Below are 21,098 nucleotides of genomic sequence, written 5' to 3' on the forward strand. Positions count from 1 at the left end.
TGGGTATGCATGCCCTTTGTCCCCCATTCGTTTAGTTTGTGGAGAACCATGTTTATGGGTATTTTGCAAAATAATTTTGCAAAATACCCATAAGCAAATTTTTGCATAATTATTGAGGTGGAATCAGTTGAAAATACTCAAATACTGATCCAGCTTGACCAGGGAACAATATTCCCCAGATATTTACCATCATAATCACATTCAATCATATTCTATATTTTTTATGACCAACCTGAGTATGTATGCCCTATTTTTATCAGGATAGTTACTCCTGAAAAATTGAATAGTTTAAAGTGTTTACTTCCATTGATGAAGGGCAGTTTGCCATTTAGTTTCAATAAAAAACAACTTGACACAAGAAATATTAAGTTTAATAAATAAGCAATACCTGCTGCGTGGAACCCCAGTGATCGAGTAGATATCTGTCTAGCAGTCAGGTCATTGATTCGAGTCACACCTCAGTATGTATACCCATGAATTTTGTTGTGGCTACTTCTGAAAACTGAATAAGGACAATTTGTGTATCACTTGCAATAAAAAAAAAAAATCATTTTACTTTTTATTTTTTTTCTATATATATCACAACCATTTCAAATTGGATCTCCATCACATAAACTTTGAATTCCTCTAGTGTTAGGATTTTATGCTCTTAAGTAATTCATATAATTGGTTTCCAATCATCTCTTTAAATGTTGAAAACTGAATCCCCATTTCTACAAAAAACTATACTATCCCTTTAATACTGATTTTTCATCGTGTATTTTGCCATTTTCCCCTCCCCCTTTCTGAAAATTGTTCAGTCAAGTTCATGTATTGTTTCAAGTGTCTATAACTCAAAAAGTAACTACAATGTTGGGATGCTTTCTTCAGGATGATTGACCATTTGTGTACTGAGAGACCTTCCCAGCTAGCTACATGCATTCACATGCAATATGTATGAGGATGTCCCATACGTAACGCATTTGTCCCATATGTAACATTATTTCAATGCCTCATAAAAAATATTTCTTTTACTTTTTTTTCTTTTTTCTCTGGTATTTAATTTCTCTAAACAATAAATTAGAACTTTCCAAAAGGGCATTAAAATAACCTTAGCAATTTCAGAAAAAACCTAAAAAAATGACCTCATTTTGTTACGTATGGGACATCTCATGATAGGACACAAGCTAATTTGCATAATCATTTGCATAATCCCTAAATTTTCATACAAAGTTAAACTATGTGATGAACTTCTTATGTCCACATATCAATCAAATATCATTTGCTTTCCTTTGAATTAATATGAATTTTTATAAATGTCCCATACGTAACGCTGTGTTTCACATTTATGCAAATGAAGCCCTTGAAATTTGCATAAATTTACATAATATCATTTTTTCCTCCACGGAAATCAAAACTTCAACTCATAAGCTTCAAAATGATACCAAACATGTCAATATTGAGCAAAGATGAAATTTTGCCTTCTGAGGGGACCTTATCTTGGACTTGCCCCGTAATTCATCTGTCATCTTCAAGGAGATAAGGTCAAGTCATGTTATCTGACCAATTAGGGTACATACTGTACATATACATGTAGAGTGGGATGTGCACTTTACATGAATTCACATTTGAATTACTGTGGTATTACATTGTACATACACTGTAGCATGGTAATTTGTGAGCACCATTCTAATTGGCAATATGCGGTGATTATACATGTAGATACTGTGGCAGTTTACTAGATACGTACCATTCTTGTTCATGAAATACTATTGTTGCTCTTGCTTGAAAGTACACCTTTCTGGGGTAAGCACTGTGCATGCGTATTTGATGCACAACTTGTATCTCCTTTCATTTCCATTTCTATGAACTTAGGGAAGAAGACAGGGAGTGTGTCTGGTTATGTGAGAAATACACCACTGTGTGCGATTGGTGGTATTTCATGACCCAAGTCTTATATACTGTACAGCTGTACTCAAATCTTGCATCCATATTTTGTGCGAAGTTTGAATTACAGTACCACCCTGAATACCATGCTATTTCGCTATATATTTCTCAGGTGTATTTTGTGGTGTGTTTGTGTTCACATATAAAACAAGTCAACAAGCAAAATACTGTGGTATTTCACTGTAAATATGAATGTGCCTTTACAAATATGTCAGTGAGGTCATCTACGTGTATTATGACATCACAGACTGTGGAGTGTCACTGTCAGGGTTATCTGTTAAAGGGCAAGTCCAAGATAATGCGCACGTTACGTATGGGACATTCAGAGACTTTTATGACCTGAAAAATAGTGTTAATGGCCTGTGATCATATTGAACTTCATCATGGTGATTGATATCTAGAAGAAGTATAATCATGTAAAAAATTTAGAAAAATGACCTTGACAATTATATTCTAGAAGAGAAAATATGTGCCGTTACGTATGGGACCAGAAAAATTTTGTTTTTTTGAACATTTTTTTCAACCTCAAAACTCTCTGAAAGTGTATCATTCTACAACTTGTAACTCACTGTGATGAAAGTCACAACACTCAAGATTATCACAGGTAAGTTTCATGTCATTAGGCAAAAAGCTCTAATTACAGGTTCTAATTAAAGACAGACATGACGTGTTACGTATGGGACAGTTACGTATGGGACAGTTTGTCCCCCATTCATTTAGTGTGTGAAGAACCATGTTTATGGGTATTTTGCATAATTATTGAAGTAAAATCAGTTGAAACTACTCAAATACTGATCCAGATTGTCAAGGAAACAATATTCCCCAAATATTCACCATCATAATCATATTCAATCATATTTTTCTATTTTTATGACCAACCTGGGTATGCTTGCCCTTTGTCCCCCATTCCTTTAGTGTGTGGAGAACCATGTTTATGGGTATTTTGCAAAATAATTTTGCAAAATACCCATTTTAACAAATTTTTGCATAATTATTGAGGTGGAATCAGTTGAAATTACTCAAATACTGATCCAGATTGACAAGAGAACAATATTCCCCAGATATTTACCATCATAATCACATTCAATCATATTCTATATTTTTCATGACCAACCGGAGTATGTATGCCCTATTTTTATCAGGATAGTTACTACTGAAAAACTGAATAGTTTAAAGTGTTTACTTGCATTGATAATGGGCAGTTTGCCATTTAGTTTCAATAAAAAACAACTTGACACAAGGAATATTAAGTTTAATAAATAAGCAATACCTGCTGCGTGAAACCCCAGTGATCGAGTAGATATATGTATGATGTCTGTCTAGCAGTCAGGTCATTGATTCGAGTCACAACTCAGTATGTACACTGTATACCCATGAATTTTTTGTTGTGGCTACTACTGAAAACTGAATAAGGACAATTTGTGTATCACTTGCAATGAAAAAAAAAAATCATTTTACTTTTTGTTTTTTTTCCTATATATGTCACAACCATTTCAAATTGGATCTCCATCACATAAACTTTGAATTCCTCTAGTCTTAGGATTTTATGCTCTTAAGTAATTCATATACAGGTAAATTGGTTTCCAATCATCTCTTTAAATGTTGAAAACTGAATCCCCATTTCTACAAAAAACTAGACCATCCCTTTAATGCTGATTTTTCATTGTGTATTTTGCCATTTTCCCCTCCCCCTTTCTGAAAATTGTTCAGTCAAGTTCATGTATTGTTTCAAGTGTCTATAACTCAAAAAGTAGCTACAATGTTGGGATGCTTTCTTCAGGATGATTGACCATTTGTGTACTGAGAGACCTTCCTAGCTAGCTATTGCATTCACATGCAATATGTATGAGGATGTCCCATACGTAACGCATTTGTCCCATACGTAACATTATTTCAATGCCTAATAAAAAATATTTCTTTTATTTTTTTTATTTTTTCTCTGGTATTTAGTTTCTCTAAACAATAAATTAGAACTTTCCAAAAGGGCATTAAAATAACCTTAGCAATTTCAGAAAAAACCTAAAAAAATGACCTCATTTTGTTACGTATGGGACATCTCATGATAGGACACGAGCTAATTTGCATAATCATTTGCATAATCCCTAAATTTTCATACCAAGTTAAACTATGTGATAAACTTCTTATGTCCACATATCAATCAAATTAATTTGCTTTCCTTTGAATTAATATGAATTTTTATAAATGTCCCATACGTAACGCTGTGTTTCACATTTATGCAAATGAAGCCCTTGAAATTTGCATAAATTTACATAATATCATTTTTTCCTCCATGAAAATCAAAACTTCAACTCATAAGCTTCAAAATGATACCAAACATGTCAATATTGAGCAAAGATGAAATTTTGCCTTCTGAGGGGACCTTATCTTGGACTTGCCCTAAAATGAAAATTATGAGAGTAGTTTTTCACATGAGTGAAGTCAACTTGCAGGGACTTCTAGTATAGACATTCATTACTTGCTCTCTGTAGTCACAAAGAGCAACCGGAGCATATCATCCTGATATATTCATGATGTAATAAATGATTTTAGAATCCAGTCTGTCGATTTCTTGAGATTTCCTTTTAGTGATTGAATTGAACAAATATTCACTGAGGTGATATACAAAGACATAAATTGTACTCTGGAACCTAAAACTCATGTCTAGTGGGAGTTGGTAGCAGGACAAGTGTGTCTGTGTCAAGAAATGCAAATATAATCAACTACCAAGTGTTGACATTAGTCAAGATATCATCACTTCACACTCCCTACCTGAAATACACAAAATGTGATTTACCGGTAATCTCAGAAGAGGAAATCATGTTATGTAGTTAAGTTTTCAGATTTTTTTTTTTTTAATACAAGATAGACATCACTGTTTACCAGGCAATTGTACTATTACTAAGTATCTTATGATTTCTTTTCTTTTTTTAAGTATCATTTTGATTTTAAAAGTATTCTATCCACATGTTTTTTGTTGTTTTTTTCACTCTTTGACATACACACTGTGTTTGAATACTACACAAGTTGTATGTAGCGAGTGAAAGCAGTGTAATGCTGCTTTCTTTGCTGAGAAAAATTGAGGGTAAAGTCGTTATCAACAATTATAAAATGGGTTCAAGAATGTAGCCAATAGGAAGTGCTGAAATGAGACACACCTCCTTCCTTTACTTCAGTACAATTGCACTGCCTGTAATCCTATGGTAGATTGCCGATCGTCTGTGCGCGCGGCGGCTCCTTTGAATTGCATGCATACGCGCTGTCAATCCTGTAAACAACTTCTAGTTCGGGCTGCCGGCCGGCCGGCCTGTCTACCCTTGTGCATAACATGTGTGGCGTACGTACGTATACTCTATACGTACACTTTGTACAGTACAGTAGACCAAGCGTTATGGGACCGGACGCGTACATGGAGTCACTTTGAAGAGCAAATCCAACGATTTAGCAGGTTAATTCTCACGCCGTTTTCAGAGTATGTTGTCTAGTAGGCCTATATGAGGAGTCTATATCAAGTCTTTAAGGTAAAGGGTGCATATTCTATGTAAAATAAGTAAGTTTTCATGCGGGAACTTAAGTGTCCGGAAACCCAACCCCCCATTATACTTATACTGTATGTGCGGGACTTCCGCGAGTGCGACGTGCGTAAATGTTTGGGACGAACACCTTCGGACGTCTTGACCCACAAAGGTACGTGAAAAACGCTGAAAAATGATGTTAGTTTTCAAATTTTCGACCCATTTTATAAAACAAATGATGCACAGGATTATTTCGTGGCGTTAGTGGAGGCGTAGCTCACTCTCGGGTATTTACAATGTAGTGCAACATGCACTCGGCTTCGCCTCGTGCATGTTTCACAATTGTAAATACCCTTAAGTGCACCACGCCTACACTAACACACTCTATCCTGTGCATCATTTGTATATAAACCCGTCATATGTTGTCACAGTCTGGTGGCTGCTACACATTTTAACTATCAGACCTTCAGCAAACAATTCCCAAGACTGACATGATGTGAATAGTTCCCTGTTCATACGATTCCTTTATCTTAAAGGTTAGCTCGTAGTAGAGCCCCATGTACAATGTAGTCTACGATATGTAAACAAGTTTTCCGTTCCGCACGAGAACCTGGCTGCCTGTGTACAAACTGTATTAAGTCTGTTGGCATTTCAGAATACAGTATGGAATGGGATAGTAGCAATCTAAAAGAGTAGTCAAAGATTAGAACGACAAGACATCTTAGGATTTGTGTGTATATCCATGAGCCTTTTTTTTTTGGGGGGGGGGGGCATCTACTTCCGGGTCAACCATCAGTGTGTGTTGTACACTACTGCATGTATGGATCTTCCAGTTCTGTGGTTTAATCATCTTGCTCAAAAACTCAAACTTTAAAGACGCATAGACCTGGAAGTGGCAGGGGCGTTGTTGGATGATAGTGCCGATCACGTTAGCGTTTATATGAAGATTGCTGAAGTTGAGCTGTTATCAAGAGTAAAGCTCGTAGCTGTTGCTCGGTAACATTGCTCTCATTGTCTTCTGCGCGTCACGCAGTCTGTAGTGATGCCAGGGTGCATGCTTCTTAGTATGATGTCAAAGAAGAAGTTTGCTAAAGCTGTCACCATCAGCCAAATCATCAGCCGAACTGTGATCAGCCACTGACTACAGTGGATCGGACTTCTTCGGACTCGTGGAAATGGGTCTAAGCGTAAGCACTAAAGAGGAATTGATAGCATAGGTATCTGTAGGAAACTTGAGCAGTCTGCCCGCGTACATTCGACTAAACCACTGGGTCTATGTGCCTTTAATATTAGGTGTCATGTGGATGTACATTGTAAGCTAATCATTGAAGTTTAAAACTTTGAAGATTACAAATGTCGTGTGAACGTAACTTATGATAGATTAGAGGGTGTAATGAACGTGTAATGTGTGGAGATACAGATGGAGAAATGAGACGGGTGATTGACAGGTGGAAGCTGGTAGTGGAAGCATCTCATCAATCTCTCATCTTTGGAATCCATTGCTTCACTGGAGGTTAATGTCTTTACAAGGATAGAGAGACATTAGGGTAAACATAGTCAAACACTGAAGGAACAATGCAGCTTAAAGGAATATGAGCATCAAAGATTAACCCGCTGAGGATGGGCTGATTTTGCTGCAACACGCATTTCCCATAGACACCTGCCCGAGTATAGTATCAAAGATTAACCCGTTGAGGATGGCCTGATTTTGCTACAACACGCATTTCCCATAGACATCTGCCCGAGTATACTCGGAACTCCTCGTCAACAGGTTAACGCGTTCAATTGGGACTGCTCGAGATGTCATAGTGAGACTGAATTTTAATCTCTGGAATTATCTGTATGGTGTGATTTTTCTTTTCTATTCAATTTAGTATAGTATCATGTTTATAAGATATCATATCGTATAATTAGCAATCATTCAAATATGTCTGTAGCAAGAATCTGTTTTAGTTGTTGTATGATAATGGTATGATAATGGAAATAGTAACATTAAATCTATAAAGAGGCATATCTACAGGAGTGTATGATGTATGTTTTGATCATTGCAGATTACAATACCCAAAGATGGAGGGAGTTCCTTTGACAAGAATATGTATGCTGTAAAAATCATGGCTGTTGACTACAACGCAACCAACTATGCCCGCACAACGTAAGTACAAGTATAGTATTTCCACTCTCCTATTTCATTTAACGTACCTGTTCCATAGTTCAATGTTTTTATGGCTGTAATTGAGGAACTAGATTTCCCTATAACATCAGTTGTTTTGTGCATCGATTTTTAACTACTCTTTTGCGGAGTTATCTAAAATTTTAAGAGTACGATCAAATTTTGAATTATCCCTTACCAGAGTTACAGTATGACAATTTTGAATATGAATAATCAAATTACATCAGTACCGTGTCTGTTCTAAATGTATTTTGTGCAAATTTCAAGTGTGTTAAAGATGTCTCCATTTTCCTAGTATGTGAAAATGCAAACTTGGGGTATTACACAAGAAGCTTCAAAATCACATGACTGAAGTGACTATCAATGTGATGACAAAATATTATGTTTGTTGATGTACTGAGATTTGGGTAATTTTTTGGCATTCCTTTTGTAACCCTGAAAATTAGATTCCTCTCATACAGTGGTACAGCTGTATATCATTGTAGAGGTAGGTATTGCAGACCTTTCCTCAGAATGATAAATCTGGATTCTTTTTTTTTTTTTTTTTTTGGCGATAGAGGGGGAATAAATATACATGTAAGTACCATAGATTTCCAGAGAATTTATTCGTATCCTGTAAAAAAAAAAGAAAAAAAAAAGAAAATTCTAGCCATTATTCGTGGTGCAGATGGTGAGCATATTCTCAGGTGACTTGGGGCTTGTTTTTTAAACACTAAGGTGTATTACCGTAAGATTTTATATACAATGTTGACAGATGCTATTCTTCAACCGTGCAAAATGTTTTGACATTAGCAAAAGGGATATATGACCTTTAAGATGTGCTTTGTCCTTTTAGTCAAGGACAGACAACATTTGATCACCCAATCTGACATGCCCACATGCACACACTCATCACACATGAAACACAACATATCCAAGCCGAGCCAACGGCCGTCCCTCACCCATCCCATCCCTTCCCAGGATGAATAGCTGCAGTTTGGATGCTGTGGCCTTGTCTTCCTACAAAGTGTGCATAATAATTACAGCGAGGGTTGTGGGTCATTAAGAGACCGTGAATGGGATTTTATGCGCTGGCCACATTAACACACTTACCTTCTTCATTATGAGTCAGCCAACAGTAATATCATGTGACCAAAGTAAAATGGCAAGGCTAAAACTGGGTTAACAGTCTCAGCATACTGATTGTATGTACATGAAAGCACTGCGACATTTCCTTACTCGATTCCGAGGCAGACTCCAATAAAAGCGTAATGCATGCTATATATGCACCATGACCATTTTATTTAGTGGATTTGGCGCAAGATAAATTGTTGATAATTATCATTTAAATATTTTGTAGGTTTTCTCCTAAAACGGGAGTCTTGCCAAACATTTGTCAATGGAATCCTCCATCCGACGTAATTTTGTTTTCCATTGTAATGTGATAAGTATGGATAGGAAATGAGACAAGATTGCCTACTTGCCTGCAGAAAGGAAATGCCTTTGATAAGATTAGTTTCAGAATTACATTTCTCTGTAGTTCAGTGTCTTTGCAGTACTCATATTGCAGAACTGCCCCGTTAGAGCGGATTAAAAATGATAGCCCTTCTTACAAGTCTTCTCAGTTTCAGCTCCTGTCTGTTAGTTTTTATGGAAGTTTTGATACCAGCACAGCTTGAATGACAAATTTTAAATCCAACTCCCTCTTATTTTAGTATCTCAGTGAAAGGTTAACTCTAACTGTACACTTGTATATGGACTTGTGTAGTGCATCATGTATATTCTGTGTTCAGTAGTCATTATCAGGTAGATACTTGTGAAATGACCCAAATTTAGACTGTACCTTACGTTGTACGGTGTATTTGTACATGTATACATGTAAAATCTGACCACAAATCTTGATATGATCAGGAGACGTGCCAGATGAGTTCAAGCTATGTTGAGCCTTCATGTTATTGTACACAAAAACTTTGTGAGGCAATCATTCTAAAATATGAGGAGTTACTTTTATGTTTGAACTAAAATAACTATTTCATTATTTGGTAGCATTGACATAACATACATGAAGAGGTGATCCCTGTCAAAAACATAACGAATTTTCAGCCTGTGGGCATGCACAAAGAAAGCTCCATTATCATGTGATCGTGGTACAATCCATGTGGCTACTATTATTTTAGCAAACTATGTAGTTCTTCCATTGTTAGGTTTGAGGAGCAAATTTTGATGTACCTGTAAAACCACAGGTCAGCTAACTTTACAGAATAACAGGAAATCTCAGGAACGATGTGATGCATGTTTTCATGAAGGGACATTTGTTTGTTCTAGGTTAAAGGGTGTATACAGTTCTGGTTGAGGTGAGGATTTAGCTTTTAACGTTTTGCGAGATATTCAGAAATCACTCTATAAGATTTCAAAGAGCATGCAATTCTAAGGGGTATCAAACGTTTATTTGATGAAAATGGTTTTGAAATGGCTGAGATCTCCAAAAACAAGATGAAACAAAGAGATCCTAATAAAAGGCGTGGCCTGTTGCTTTTTATTATTATCACGTTTTTGGATATCTCAGCCATTTGAAAACCAATTTTCATCAAATAAACGTTGAATCCTTCTTAAAATTACATGCTCTTTCATATTTCATGAGAGGTTTCTCATTATCTCACTTAGGAATGTTCAAAACATGAATCTCTACCTCAACCAGTACTGTACAGTCCCTTTAGGTGCAGACACCAAACACTAGGGGAACAGCAGTGCTGGTGGCAGGGTGGTGCAAAAATAAGTTTTGGAACATGAAATTCTTTCAATTCAAGGGGAATGAACCCCAAATGTATAGTGAACCAGAATATTCATAGAACACGTCAGTGAAGTTTGATGAAAATCAGACAATAAAGTTATAACTTTTTTATGTTTCGGTCCGTGGCTGGATAAGAAAACTAACAATCTGTGATGTTGCAGTTGGACAGCAATATAAAGAAAGTACCAAAGAAAATTTAACATCTTCATTCTTCTAGCATATTGAAAGAGCACTTGGCTTACAAATGTACCTCTTTCAGGAGGCAAGATGATATGAAAAGGTGAAAATATGAGAAGGTCTTATCATGATCATTTACTTAGCTTAACCTGTCATTTCCCCCAAACCATATTTATGTTGTTTGTTGCTGCATTCTTTTGTTATGACTTTTGGTGTAAGTTGGTCTAAAATTGTTGGTGTTTCGTGAGGAAGAGTACCAATTTTCTTTCATTTGACCCCTGTGTTAATCGTGTAGAATTCTCTTTTTTCTTTTTTCCCCTTTAGAATATTCAGAAGCCTAAACATGCATCTGCTGAATTTGTGACTGACTTCTCTAAGTAATTGATAACACATTTTGAAGATTGATTTCCCGTTTCTGTTCCAAGTTGGCGTTAATAAAAATGATTTTTTCAAAGTTTGTGCAGATTTCACAACTTTAACTATTAAATGCCAGATAATATTTCATCAGTATAAGATATGCAGTGAAATTCAGAGGTGCCAATTTGATAAAGGTATGATCAGTATTCCTGCAGCAAATATCTCTGGGACCTGATGAGGGTTACGGCAAAAATGATAACATCAGGCTGGGTAGAGAGACAGTGAAAGTTTAGATTTGTTATTCACTGATGGTAAATGTGATGTTTTTGTAATCTACGTCCTATCCAGGAATACTTTCAAGCTATCGGAGGATACAGCCGTCATCATGGAAGACAGACAAGAAGGAACCTACTCCTATGTAAGTCTCATTTTGGATTCTAATGTCGTCAACTGAGAAGCAGAAGGGCGCTATCATGTTCTAAGATTTGAGTGTAAATAAAATGAAACAATCAATTTTCATGAAATAAAAAGTTTATTTAATCAAGAGTGGGTGGATTTTGTGCATTGTTCTGAATATTATAGGGTAAAATAGCACCCTTGTGGTTTTGATTTTTAACATTTTACTGAAAATGAAAATGATTAGAATTGACACCATAACATAGAGGAGATTGAGCTCTACAACATGATACCAATAACTCAATACCCCCAAAACTGCGATAAAGCCCTTCCAGTTCTCATCTGACGATATATATTAGGAAATGGTGAATGGAAACATGCCATACAAATTATGTATTTAGCAGAGGGGTTATTTTCCACTTGACAGATCTTTTATGGAACTGTTCCTTGTGAATAAGTCTGAACACATGAGATGTTGTAGGGAAATAGTCTCAACCACAAAATCATAAACGAGAGAAGTTTGCTGAAATAAATCCAGTGTAAAATATTAAATCATGTGAAAGATTCATTTACATTTTTTTTTTCTTTCAATAGTTTAATAGGTCATAGTGACTGTAAGCCTTGAAGGAGACTAGTCGTAAGACCTGGTTGTATGGGGAAACATGGGTGGTTGAAGTGCATCGGTCTTAATTCACTGTCAAAAGGGGTACGTTCGGAATCACGAATAGCACCCATCAGCAGCGTGTCAGCGGATGTGTGCACCAAAGCGTAAACTCATCGACAACGGTCAAATCCAGTCATGATTTTTTTTTTGGCTAGGTAAATGTACATTCATAGAGTTTAGTGATGAAGCTGTACATTGTACGTATGTACACAAAACTCCGGACGTGGTATCCCCACAGTGACTACTGAGCCTACATAGTAAATCAAAAAGACAGTAAAAGTCTGACAAAAAGAAAAAAAAAAACCTTTCAGAATGCTTTAATGCAGGGAATAATTTTCCAACTCAAATTTGATTTAATAGCAATATCAGCTGATAAACAATATTTCAGATGTTATCCTGTACACTTCTGTATGGAAGAAAACTGCTACACAGAAGATAGTTTGTGTAGGTTTAAAAATGCATAGCAAATTGCGATGCGATACCAGGAAAAGTATTCCCTGTTCATGTATTAACATTCAGTGCATTGACAGGCTAAGGGATGCTTAGTTATGCAGTGCTCAGTGATTCCCAACCCAATTAAAGGACATGCAGCTATTCCTGCATGCAGTGACCTGCACAGCTCTGAGATTTAACAATTTCTGAGAAGATTCTTAGCCTTCTCACTCCATTAATCTAGGGGCAATCTAGGGTGAATCAATGCCAGCCTGCTGGTATCGGGAAAATGGTCTTCAAAGAAAAAGATGCTGATCTACATAATAAATGTACATTCTTAAAGGTAGGGAATCCCATTTGCATGCCTTAAATGAAGAGTTGTATAAATACAGTGGTATGTTGAAGAGAGTATCATTTTAGAAACTCCCATAAAGTATTGAAAGTGGAAGGTAACATTTAGTGCACTTTTTTGACCGTTAGATTTTGAATTGAATTTTTTTCGGGGCTCACCGTAAATTCCAGTACATTACTAGGCTACCTTTGCAGACCCATGCACTGCATGTGTGTCCATCATGTATATTTTGTGAAGAAAGTTCATCAAAACTTACAAACATTTCTATATACATTCTTGCCACACACTCTATATGTTATTACATCAGCTCTTATACTTTTAGATTTTAGATTTGTGTTTATAGATAAAAAAATACAGAAGACTGCAACAAAAAGGCTTAAGTGTGGCTGACACACAGAACTACTGAGTAATTGAGTTTTGTGCATTATTCAAATTGTAGATAACTGTTGACTTCCAAATTTCTCAGCAGTGGCCTAAACAAGTCCCCTGAGGTTCATATTTAATGTTTTGCTGCATTTTGGGAGGTCTGTAAAAGGTATCCCCTACCTTTAACTTCATGAAAATGTACAAATGAAGGGCCATGTAAATTGTATGTATTGCACAGAAAGGGTAGTTGATTTGCTCTAGATTGTGGTGTTATCATTTTCAGTTTTCTCTAAAATGAATTCTCTGTAGAGTTGCAGAGACTCCAACTCTCCCGTTTTCGACGGGAGATCTCCCGCCGAAAACCTGTTTTTGCAAAATCTCCCGTTCTCCCGTTTGAGATTTAATTTCTCCCGCCCTGGCTCTGTGTCTCCCGTTGGAAAGGATTTCTTACCTACATATTGCTATCGTATATTGAAAAAATAAGCCTCAGATAACACCAGAGAACATGATCTAGAACCCTAGGAACTTCGCGCTTCGCACACATCAACTTGGAATCTCCCGTTTGCTAGGGGTTTCGGGCGGGAGAATCTCCAGATCAGAAGGTGCTTTGGGTTGGAGTCTCTGGAGTTGCCATGTTTGAAGCCACAGTACATTGTACGCAGATGCTGAGACATGTACTGTACATCTTATCACTCATAAACCTGATGAACACTCCATGTATGCCCTTGTTCAAGTGAACAGATACCTGAATGATGAAATTACTAAACTATGTACTACTTCTAGGTTGATTAATTTCTTGGAACGCATTCATCAATTGTCAAGATGTAGTACGTTGCACTTTCTGGAAGCTTCTGTAATAGTCAAAGTGTCCATCCCCGCGTTCACACTGGTCCCCGCGACGCGGGGACAGCCACAAGAGATCTTATCTTTTTTACGACTGACCGTTCACATTGGTATCTCATCAGTCCCCAAGCTGTGGGGGCATTTTGGGGCTTGGAGTGAGCTCTGCCACTTGAATCCAGGCATAGCGCATGCGCACATTTGATGACCACAGCTGGACGCTATCAGTTGCGCCCCAAGGTCCTCTCCCCTCCAAATCTTGTCCCCGTACCCGACTTGCTTCGTGGGGACGAGGGGACAAGTCCCAGTGAGCGTTCACATTATGGTTTTGGAGGAGAAAGTCCCGCGGCATGGGACTTTCCCCGCATCGCGGGGACCAATGTGAACGCGGGGATAGAATGGTGAGGTGTAATTGATTGCTCAAACAAAATTCCTGTCGTCCTGAACTGACAGCGAAAGTGATAAAAGTTTCAGTTTTCATTCATAAATGATATTTTTGGCTCATTGAGTCCCTTCATACCTTTAGCACTATTGTTACTGGTAGGCCCACTAGTCATTTGTGTTTCAGTGTCAGTACTGTTCTCATTGCATTCAAGATGATGCATTATTTCAGATCGCGATCAGAATCACTACCAAAACGTTGAAATTTTTACAGTGTGAACAGAAATGACATTTCACAAAGTTTAGGCTGCAATCCAGAGTGCAATAATTTGTGAGAAAAATGAATCAGAAAGATGCAACCCTGATCGTGGCCCAAATTTTGCAATTTTTACAATGAGAACGTACAATGTACCTGTAGTCTACCAGACTAGAACCAATGTTCATGGCATCTCTTGACATTTTGCCTGCAATACATTTCATATTCATGAATGTACACAAGTACAGTTTATGTTCTGATGAAAACAACATACAGCTGTGCACCTCATCGCTGTACACCCCAACGAGTGATGCAGCAACTGCTCTTTTCTTCTTGGAATGTGAATTACATTATCTCTGTACCATGGAATTGATGAACAAAGTCTACAAAATATTGATAAAGTCTAACACAGAGTTTTGACTGCCTTAATAGTACAGAGCTAGTATCAAAGTGCTGTGTAGTCAGGTGGACGACCTTGGCCAAGATAGACGGCATCATTCATCTTTAATTAAACGTGTTCTACCTACAGGTATCCCTCCTATCAGCTGGCTCATATGCAGCAACGATATGAATATTGCTGCTCCCAAGCAGCAGTAGAATGTCAGCATTATGGGATAACATGCAGTTCAATGACTTTTAGCCTGGACCGTGGACCCATGCCAGGAAATTAAGTGTAGAGCAAATTTGCGAGTGTGTCTAACAGGGCATGACTAGAACACCCAGGGCATATTGTGTACGACACAAAATATTTGCGAACACAGCCTAATGAAATTGATCCCCATGTAGCCATGCAGTCCTGGTAATGAGAGAATGCAATAAACCAATATGCGATAATTCTCAGTTCACGATAATTGATGTCCTCTCACTAACCTTTTCCAGTAATTTTAATTTACAGCAAATACTTTTTTCCCGAATGTACTCATTCCTCAAATCCCAGGTTTTACTCGTATCAACACAATGCAAGCCTATATAATATTTTGCTCGGTTGTTGTGAGTCAAAATCTAGTTTGCAGGACTCTGCAAGTATAGCTCATACTACATGTAGTATTGGATTCAAAGGACTGCGTGAACATTGCCTTTGGAAAGAAACGAAGTGTATAAATTATACATTTTGATCAGTTACATCTGTGTAAGTGCAGTACAAGTGGTGACATGATGCTGTATATGAAGATAATGATGATAACAAAGATGATAATAATAACTTAGATAAGATGGAAAAAAACAAGGAGTAAAATTATGATAAGCTAGTGATGATGATGATTATAAAAATGATTATAATAACCATCATCAACATCATTATCAGCTGTATTTCTGATGTCACATGATTTTTATGTGACAAATATTCACAAAGTGGTTTTTCTCAAGAAATTTCAGTAATTTGATAATTGTGTTTTTTGAAAACAAATATGCTGAAGATAATCTACAAGAAGTTTTATCTTGGACAGAAAAAAAAGAGTACTGTATGCTTTCAATGAGTAAAGCACTTGGAGAAAATAAGGAAGCTACTATTGTAATGTTTTTGTCTAATTTTTTTTTAATCATTCATTTGATCAGAAATCAAGGGGGAGGTGGTTTGGGATGGATAGATGGGGGTGAGGTGAATGTTAGACCAGATTTGATATTCAACACTGATCAGTGTCTCACCGATTTTGATTTGCAATTTAAAAATGAATCATGTCATACAGTAGGTTTTTGTCACAGCGAGTCGATCATTAAACTATCTTGTTGCTCTCATGAGTTACAGTCATTTACTTGATATTTAATTTAGTGCATCTTGGAAGAGGTCTTGTGATAGCCTTAAAAATGTGGGTTTGAGATGGCTTCTGTATATTTGGGTTGGATTCATTTGGTTTATTTTTGCATCCACATGAAGATACAAACATTACAATGACAAATACCATTATTAAATTAATATAACAAACTATTATGCAAGAAGAAAACAGAGGCAGTACTTATTATACGATGAACGTGTCCAAAACATGGAAATAAGTAGATAGTTGATATTTTTTCCAAAATGAGAGAGATAATTGAATGCAGATGACTGCCGTCATGAGCTGTTAGGCTGGAAATGGATTGGGCCTCATAACAAAATAAAAGAGTAAATAAAAATGAAAATGAGCGACGATTAACCATGTGACGGTTAAATGGCAGAGTTCACTACTCTGAATAATTCAAGTGCATCCATAGACTCATACAGATATACAAATTGTACCCGCAGTGGCCTCGGTATAACACAGAATTTTATGTGACTGTGATATACCCTAGTAAATGGAGGAATGAAATACATGTATCCCTTTAACCCACTGACGACGAGTCTTGATTATACTTGGGCATGTGTCTATTGGAAGTGCATGTTGTAGCAAAATCAGCCTGTCCTAAAGGGGTTAACAAAATAGGTGTGACTGTGTACCCTACGAGATGAAAGGATGATATTTCCCTTTAAATGTAGCATACAGCCATCAAACCTGCAGTATGCCTTGAGTGCTGCTAAAGTGTGATATTCAGTCCTAGTCCAATTATCATCTGAGTCTCGCATGAATTCTGGGGGCTGTCGGAAGTGGACAGATGCCTAATGACTTGGCTTACGCTGACCTCATTCGGGAGCTAAGTGTGCATGAGATGTGCAGAGTATACCAGAGTCGCGACTCAACCTCATGCATAGAATGTGTAGCTGTCAGTGAAACTGCATGGTGTGAAATGAGGATGATGTACACATTATCAGCACCCAGGTGCTGCCATGTTTGACAGACAATTTAGAAATTATATAGATTAAAGGGGGAGATTGTCAATAAATGGACTGTTCCAGTCAATTCAGTGTAATTCACTGTCAGGGGTTTGTTTCATATCAAATAGCCAGTAAATATGATGGACTGTTTCGAACAGGACGACATATTGAATAGGCACATTCTGGAGGTTATACACACAAGATAATCAAGTGATCAATGTGTTCACTAAAAATTTTGGTTGTTTATCACACTTTTGATAGTAATGAATGTAAGGTATTGAAACAGACAAATAACATAAAAACAAACATCATTCTTTGTGTTCCCTGAAACCCTTTATTTCAGCCATTGTGTTAAATCCATGCTTCTTCTCTTTGTCCTTTAGCCAAGATCAATTCTATTTTTCCAGTGAATATTGATAGTTATGTGATTGTCTCATTTAGGGCAACATAAAGAATGTCAATGCAGTACATACTGTGTATAAACAACATGATTTCTAGCTGTCTCTTCCTCCTAGACATAGATTGTAGACATAGTAACATAGTAGAATAAACTCAGTCATCAAAATATGTTTAAATAGCAGAGATAATAGAGAGACAAAACAGAGATAAACTAAAAAGTGATAACAGGGATTGAATGGCAACGAATTTAGATATGGATAAGATTCTCTTTCTGAATTGTCTTCCTTTTATTCACAAGTTGTCTATTACAGTTTGTGCAAAGTGTGCTAGCATCTTGATTATCATCATTATTGCTAAATTACTATCATCATAAGCATTTCCATTCATTAATGTCAATTCATTAATTCAAGTCATTGTTGAAAACTTATCTGTTTACTCAACTTTAATTTTGTTGTTTTGTTGCTGTTGTTATATTATAATATTTACATGTACATACACTGTAATGCTGTGTTTCATTTCAATGTCATACTTTTTCTTTTCCGGATCGATGCGCTTAGAAACATCAGTATTAAGCGTTATATATAATTATGTTATTCATTATCATTATTATCATTAATTTTCTACTCACAAGAAAGATTGCCTTTTCAGCCATAACTACAAGTAGGGCTGATTTTCAGAGAGGATCCTGGTATAATCATAGTGATAATGAAAATAATGACAAAGATTGTAAAATACATTCCAGCAACAGAATTGATATCAGAAAAAGAAAACAAAAATAACAGGAGCACACAGGTAAAATGAATGACTTACTTCTTGCCAGGGTTACAAGGCCAGAATGAAAACATTAAAAACATTCCCTGAAAATATACCCTACAATTCAGTCAATGCTTTTCTCATTATTCCTTCTTTCTCTAATTATTATCACAAGCTGTTGTTGACTTCTCATGTTTCTGTGAGTCTAGCAAATGCAATTAGAAGTCCTCGCACTTCTTTAATTGAATCGTATAAATGTCTGCCGATGACAGCATCGTCGTGAAGGCATATTTATCGCACAGAGACTGGGGAACATGAGAATTACAGACGGCAATATGGAGGTGTAGTTCAAGAAAGGAGCCTCCTTGCAGGAGAACCTACTCCCGGGAGACAAATAAAATCTATCATGTTAGTGCATCATGTCTCGGGGAGCTTTTTTTCCTCGCAGAAATCATCATCTTTTCTTGGTGAAATGGGAATCTCTGAATTTCACTGTGATATCTTACATTGGAGAAAGATTAGATGTATACTGACTGCAGTCTGTAAAACTAAGAAAAAAAGGAAAATAAATGAAACATTTGTTTTGAAATTATGAGGCAATTAATACTTTCATCTTCAAAATGAATTCAAGGTGCAGTTATAAATTCATTGCATTCAGTTTAATAGGGTATTGATGATTCCACAATATAGCTTGGAGGCGGGGGGCTGGAGGGCTGCACTTCTCCCCCAACACACTTACAGGTCATTCTGGTCACATTGTCTATGAGAGTTCATTCTTTGTTTGTCCGTGCATCCCATAAATACCTATGTCGGACAAGCTTAAATGCATTACTATAAAACGAGGAATGTTCGCCTGCATTTTAATTTCGCGATCGCCAAGATTCGCAAAATTAAAATGCACTCGAAATTTCTTGTCTACACTATATGCGTTGAACGCCAGTGGCAATTCGCGAAAATTTCATGCCACGAAAAAGGCCGTTGGCTCCAATTTGTGAAAATTTCGTGCTGCAAATATATCATGTTTTACAGTATGCTGCTTTGGAAATGAGTGATGTGCCTATAAACCAACTGAGAAAAACAGAAAGGTCATTTGGGAAATAGGCACATGAGCTAATTATTGCTACCTTATTATGAAAGGACAAATGTGACATTCTGCTTTGTTTTCGAAAGTAAAGCTTTTCGTGAATCTTCAGACTGTTAAATCAAATTTCCCTCTCATGGACTGTCATACATGATAAGGTGGCATCATATGATCAAATCCATCCAGGTTCGCACACTGAGCAGTAGTGCACATCATGCAGACGTCCCAACCATACTGAATTTGGGGGAAAGAATCTGAATTTTGACCATTTCCAGCTCTTGTTTCAAGAGGAGTTTCCTATTTTTCTGGATAATTTTACTACACACTTCTATGGGAACTGCTGTTTCTTTCCTGCTTTTGAGCCAAATCATCCCTATTTTTCAGTCAGAAAGGTTGGGAGGTCTGCATCATGTACAAGCAATGGTCCGTGTATTGCCTTCATTCACGCTCACACTTGCAATGTACATCCTCTTGCTTTATGGACGATTTTTACAGGAAGAGGTCCCCCCCCCCCCCTCCAAGCTATGTGCTGAATAGCTGTCTTGCAATGATCGCCATGGCAACGAGATGATGTGTTGAGATATTTAATAACATGTTGCTCCTGGAAGGTCCCTAGCTGCCAGCTGGTTGTAGCTTACCTAGGATAGCACAAACGTCATAATATTATGATAGAAATGCCACGTTAGACCAGCGGCATGTTTGTATGCATGAGAATATAACATGCAGGCATTGTATGGTGCTAATGAGGGTACACTTTTCATATCTTTGTCATCATACATTTGTACTTCTTGTACAGCGTAGGTTCTGTCTTGCTCACTTGATCATGAAGGAGCAGTTAGTCTTTGTCTTTTTGATATCCCAAAATGACAAATACTGTAGGCCTTAATTCCTATCAGCTTGTAATACAATGTGTACATCATATGTCTATGATCGACATGTACAAGTTGTAACTCAGTGGATTACATAGATTTTGTTCATCTTTATGTTCAGGGTTCTCGCTAGGAATTTCTTCACGCTTGTCGGCATTTATGCGCGCTGTTCTGGGGGTGGGTACGGAAGCCTTCGCTAATGCTCAATACAACACAGATAAATCGCCGCTAAAATGCCACTAAATGCGACATTTTCACGGAGATGTAATGAACGTTGTGAGGGGCATATTCTCACAGAAACAATGCAGAAACTCCATACCTTTTGTTAGCGGCAGTTTCTAAATAATAAATGAAAGAGAAGTAGGTGCCGATGGTGGAGGCTCCGATTTCTTTTAGGCCTTTCCTGTTTCACTGTTGCAATAATTAGCCGCCTCTGCATCGCAACAACGCGCGCCGTGTTGCTTTCTCGCCGTCTGCTCGACCACGTGGTAGGCCTATTGCATGCAGATGCGCGAGAAGCGATCGAGAACTTTCGGGACATCGTTGCACTTTCCTTTCTGGGTATACTGCGGTTGTTTGGCCATGACATCAAAGAGATATCATACAAAAATGTAATGATGGTCATTATTCCGAAGGTTTGTTTAATCATAAAATGAAACGATTCATTACTGA

At 37.1% G+C, this 21,098-nt stretch overlaps 1 protein-coding gene across 1 annotated transcript in view; it reads left to right on the forward strand.

Moving 5' to 3' along the window:
- LOC139740176 (guanine nucleotide exchange protein smcr8a-like) overlaps positions 1-21,098 on the forward strand; it is a 78,454-nt gene that overhangs the window by 8,976 nt on the left and 48,380 nt on the right. The window contains exons 3-4 of the mRNA XM_071650764.1: positions 7,490-7,590; positions 11,261-11,330. Of these exons, the coding sequence (XP_071506865.1) occupies positions 7,490-7,590; positions 11,261-11,330 (171 nt within the window). The remainder of the gene's footprint in view (positions 1-7,489; positions 7,591-11,260; positions 11,331-21,098) is intronic.

Source organism: Diadema antillarum, unplaced genomic scaffold, assembly GCF_040938485.1.
Source record: "Diadema antillarum isolate AM-2024a unplaced genomic scaffold, OU_Dant_1.0 seq00000839_RagTag, whole genome shotgun sequence".
NCBI classification, from domain to species: Eukaryota; Metazoa; Echinodermata; class Echinoidea; order Diadematoida; family Diadematidae; genus Diadema; species Diadema antillarum.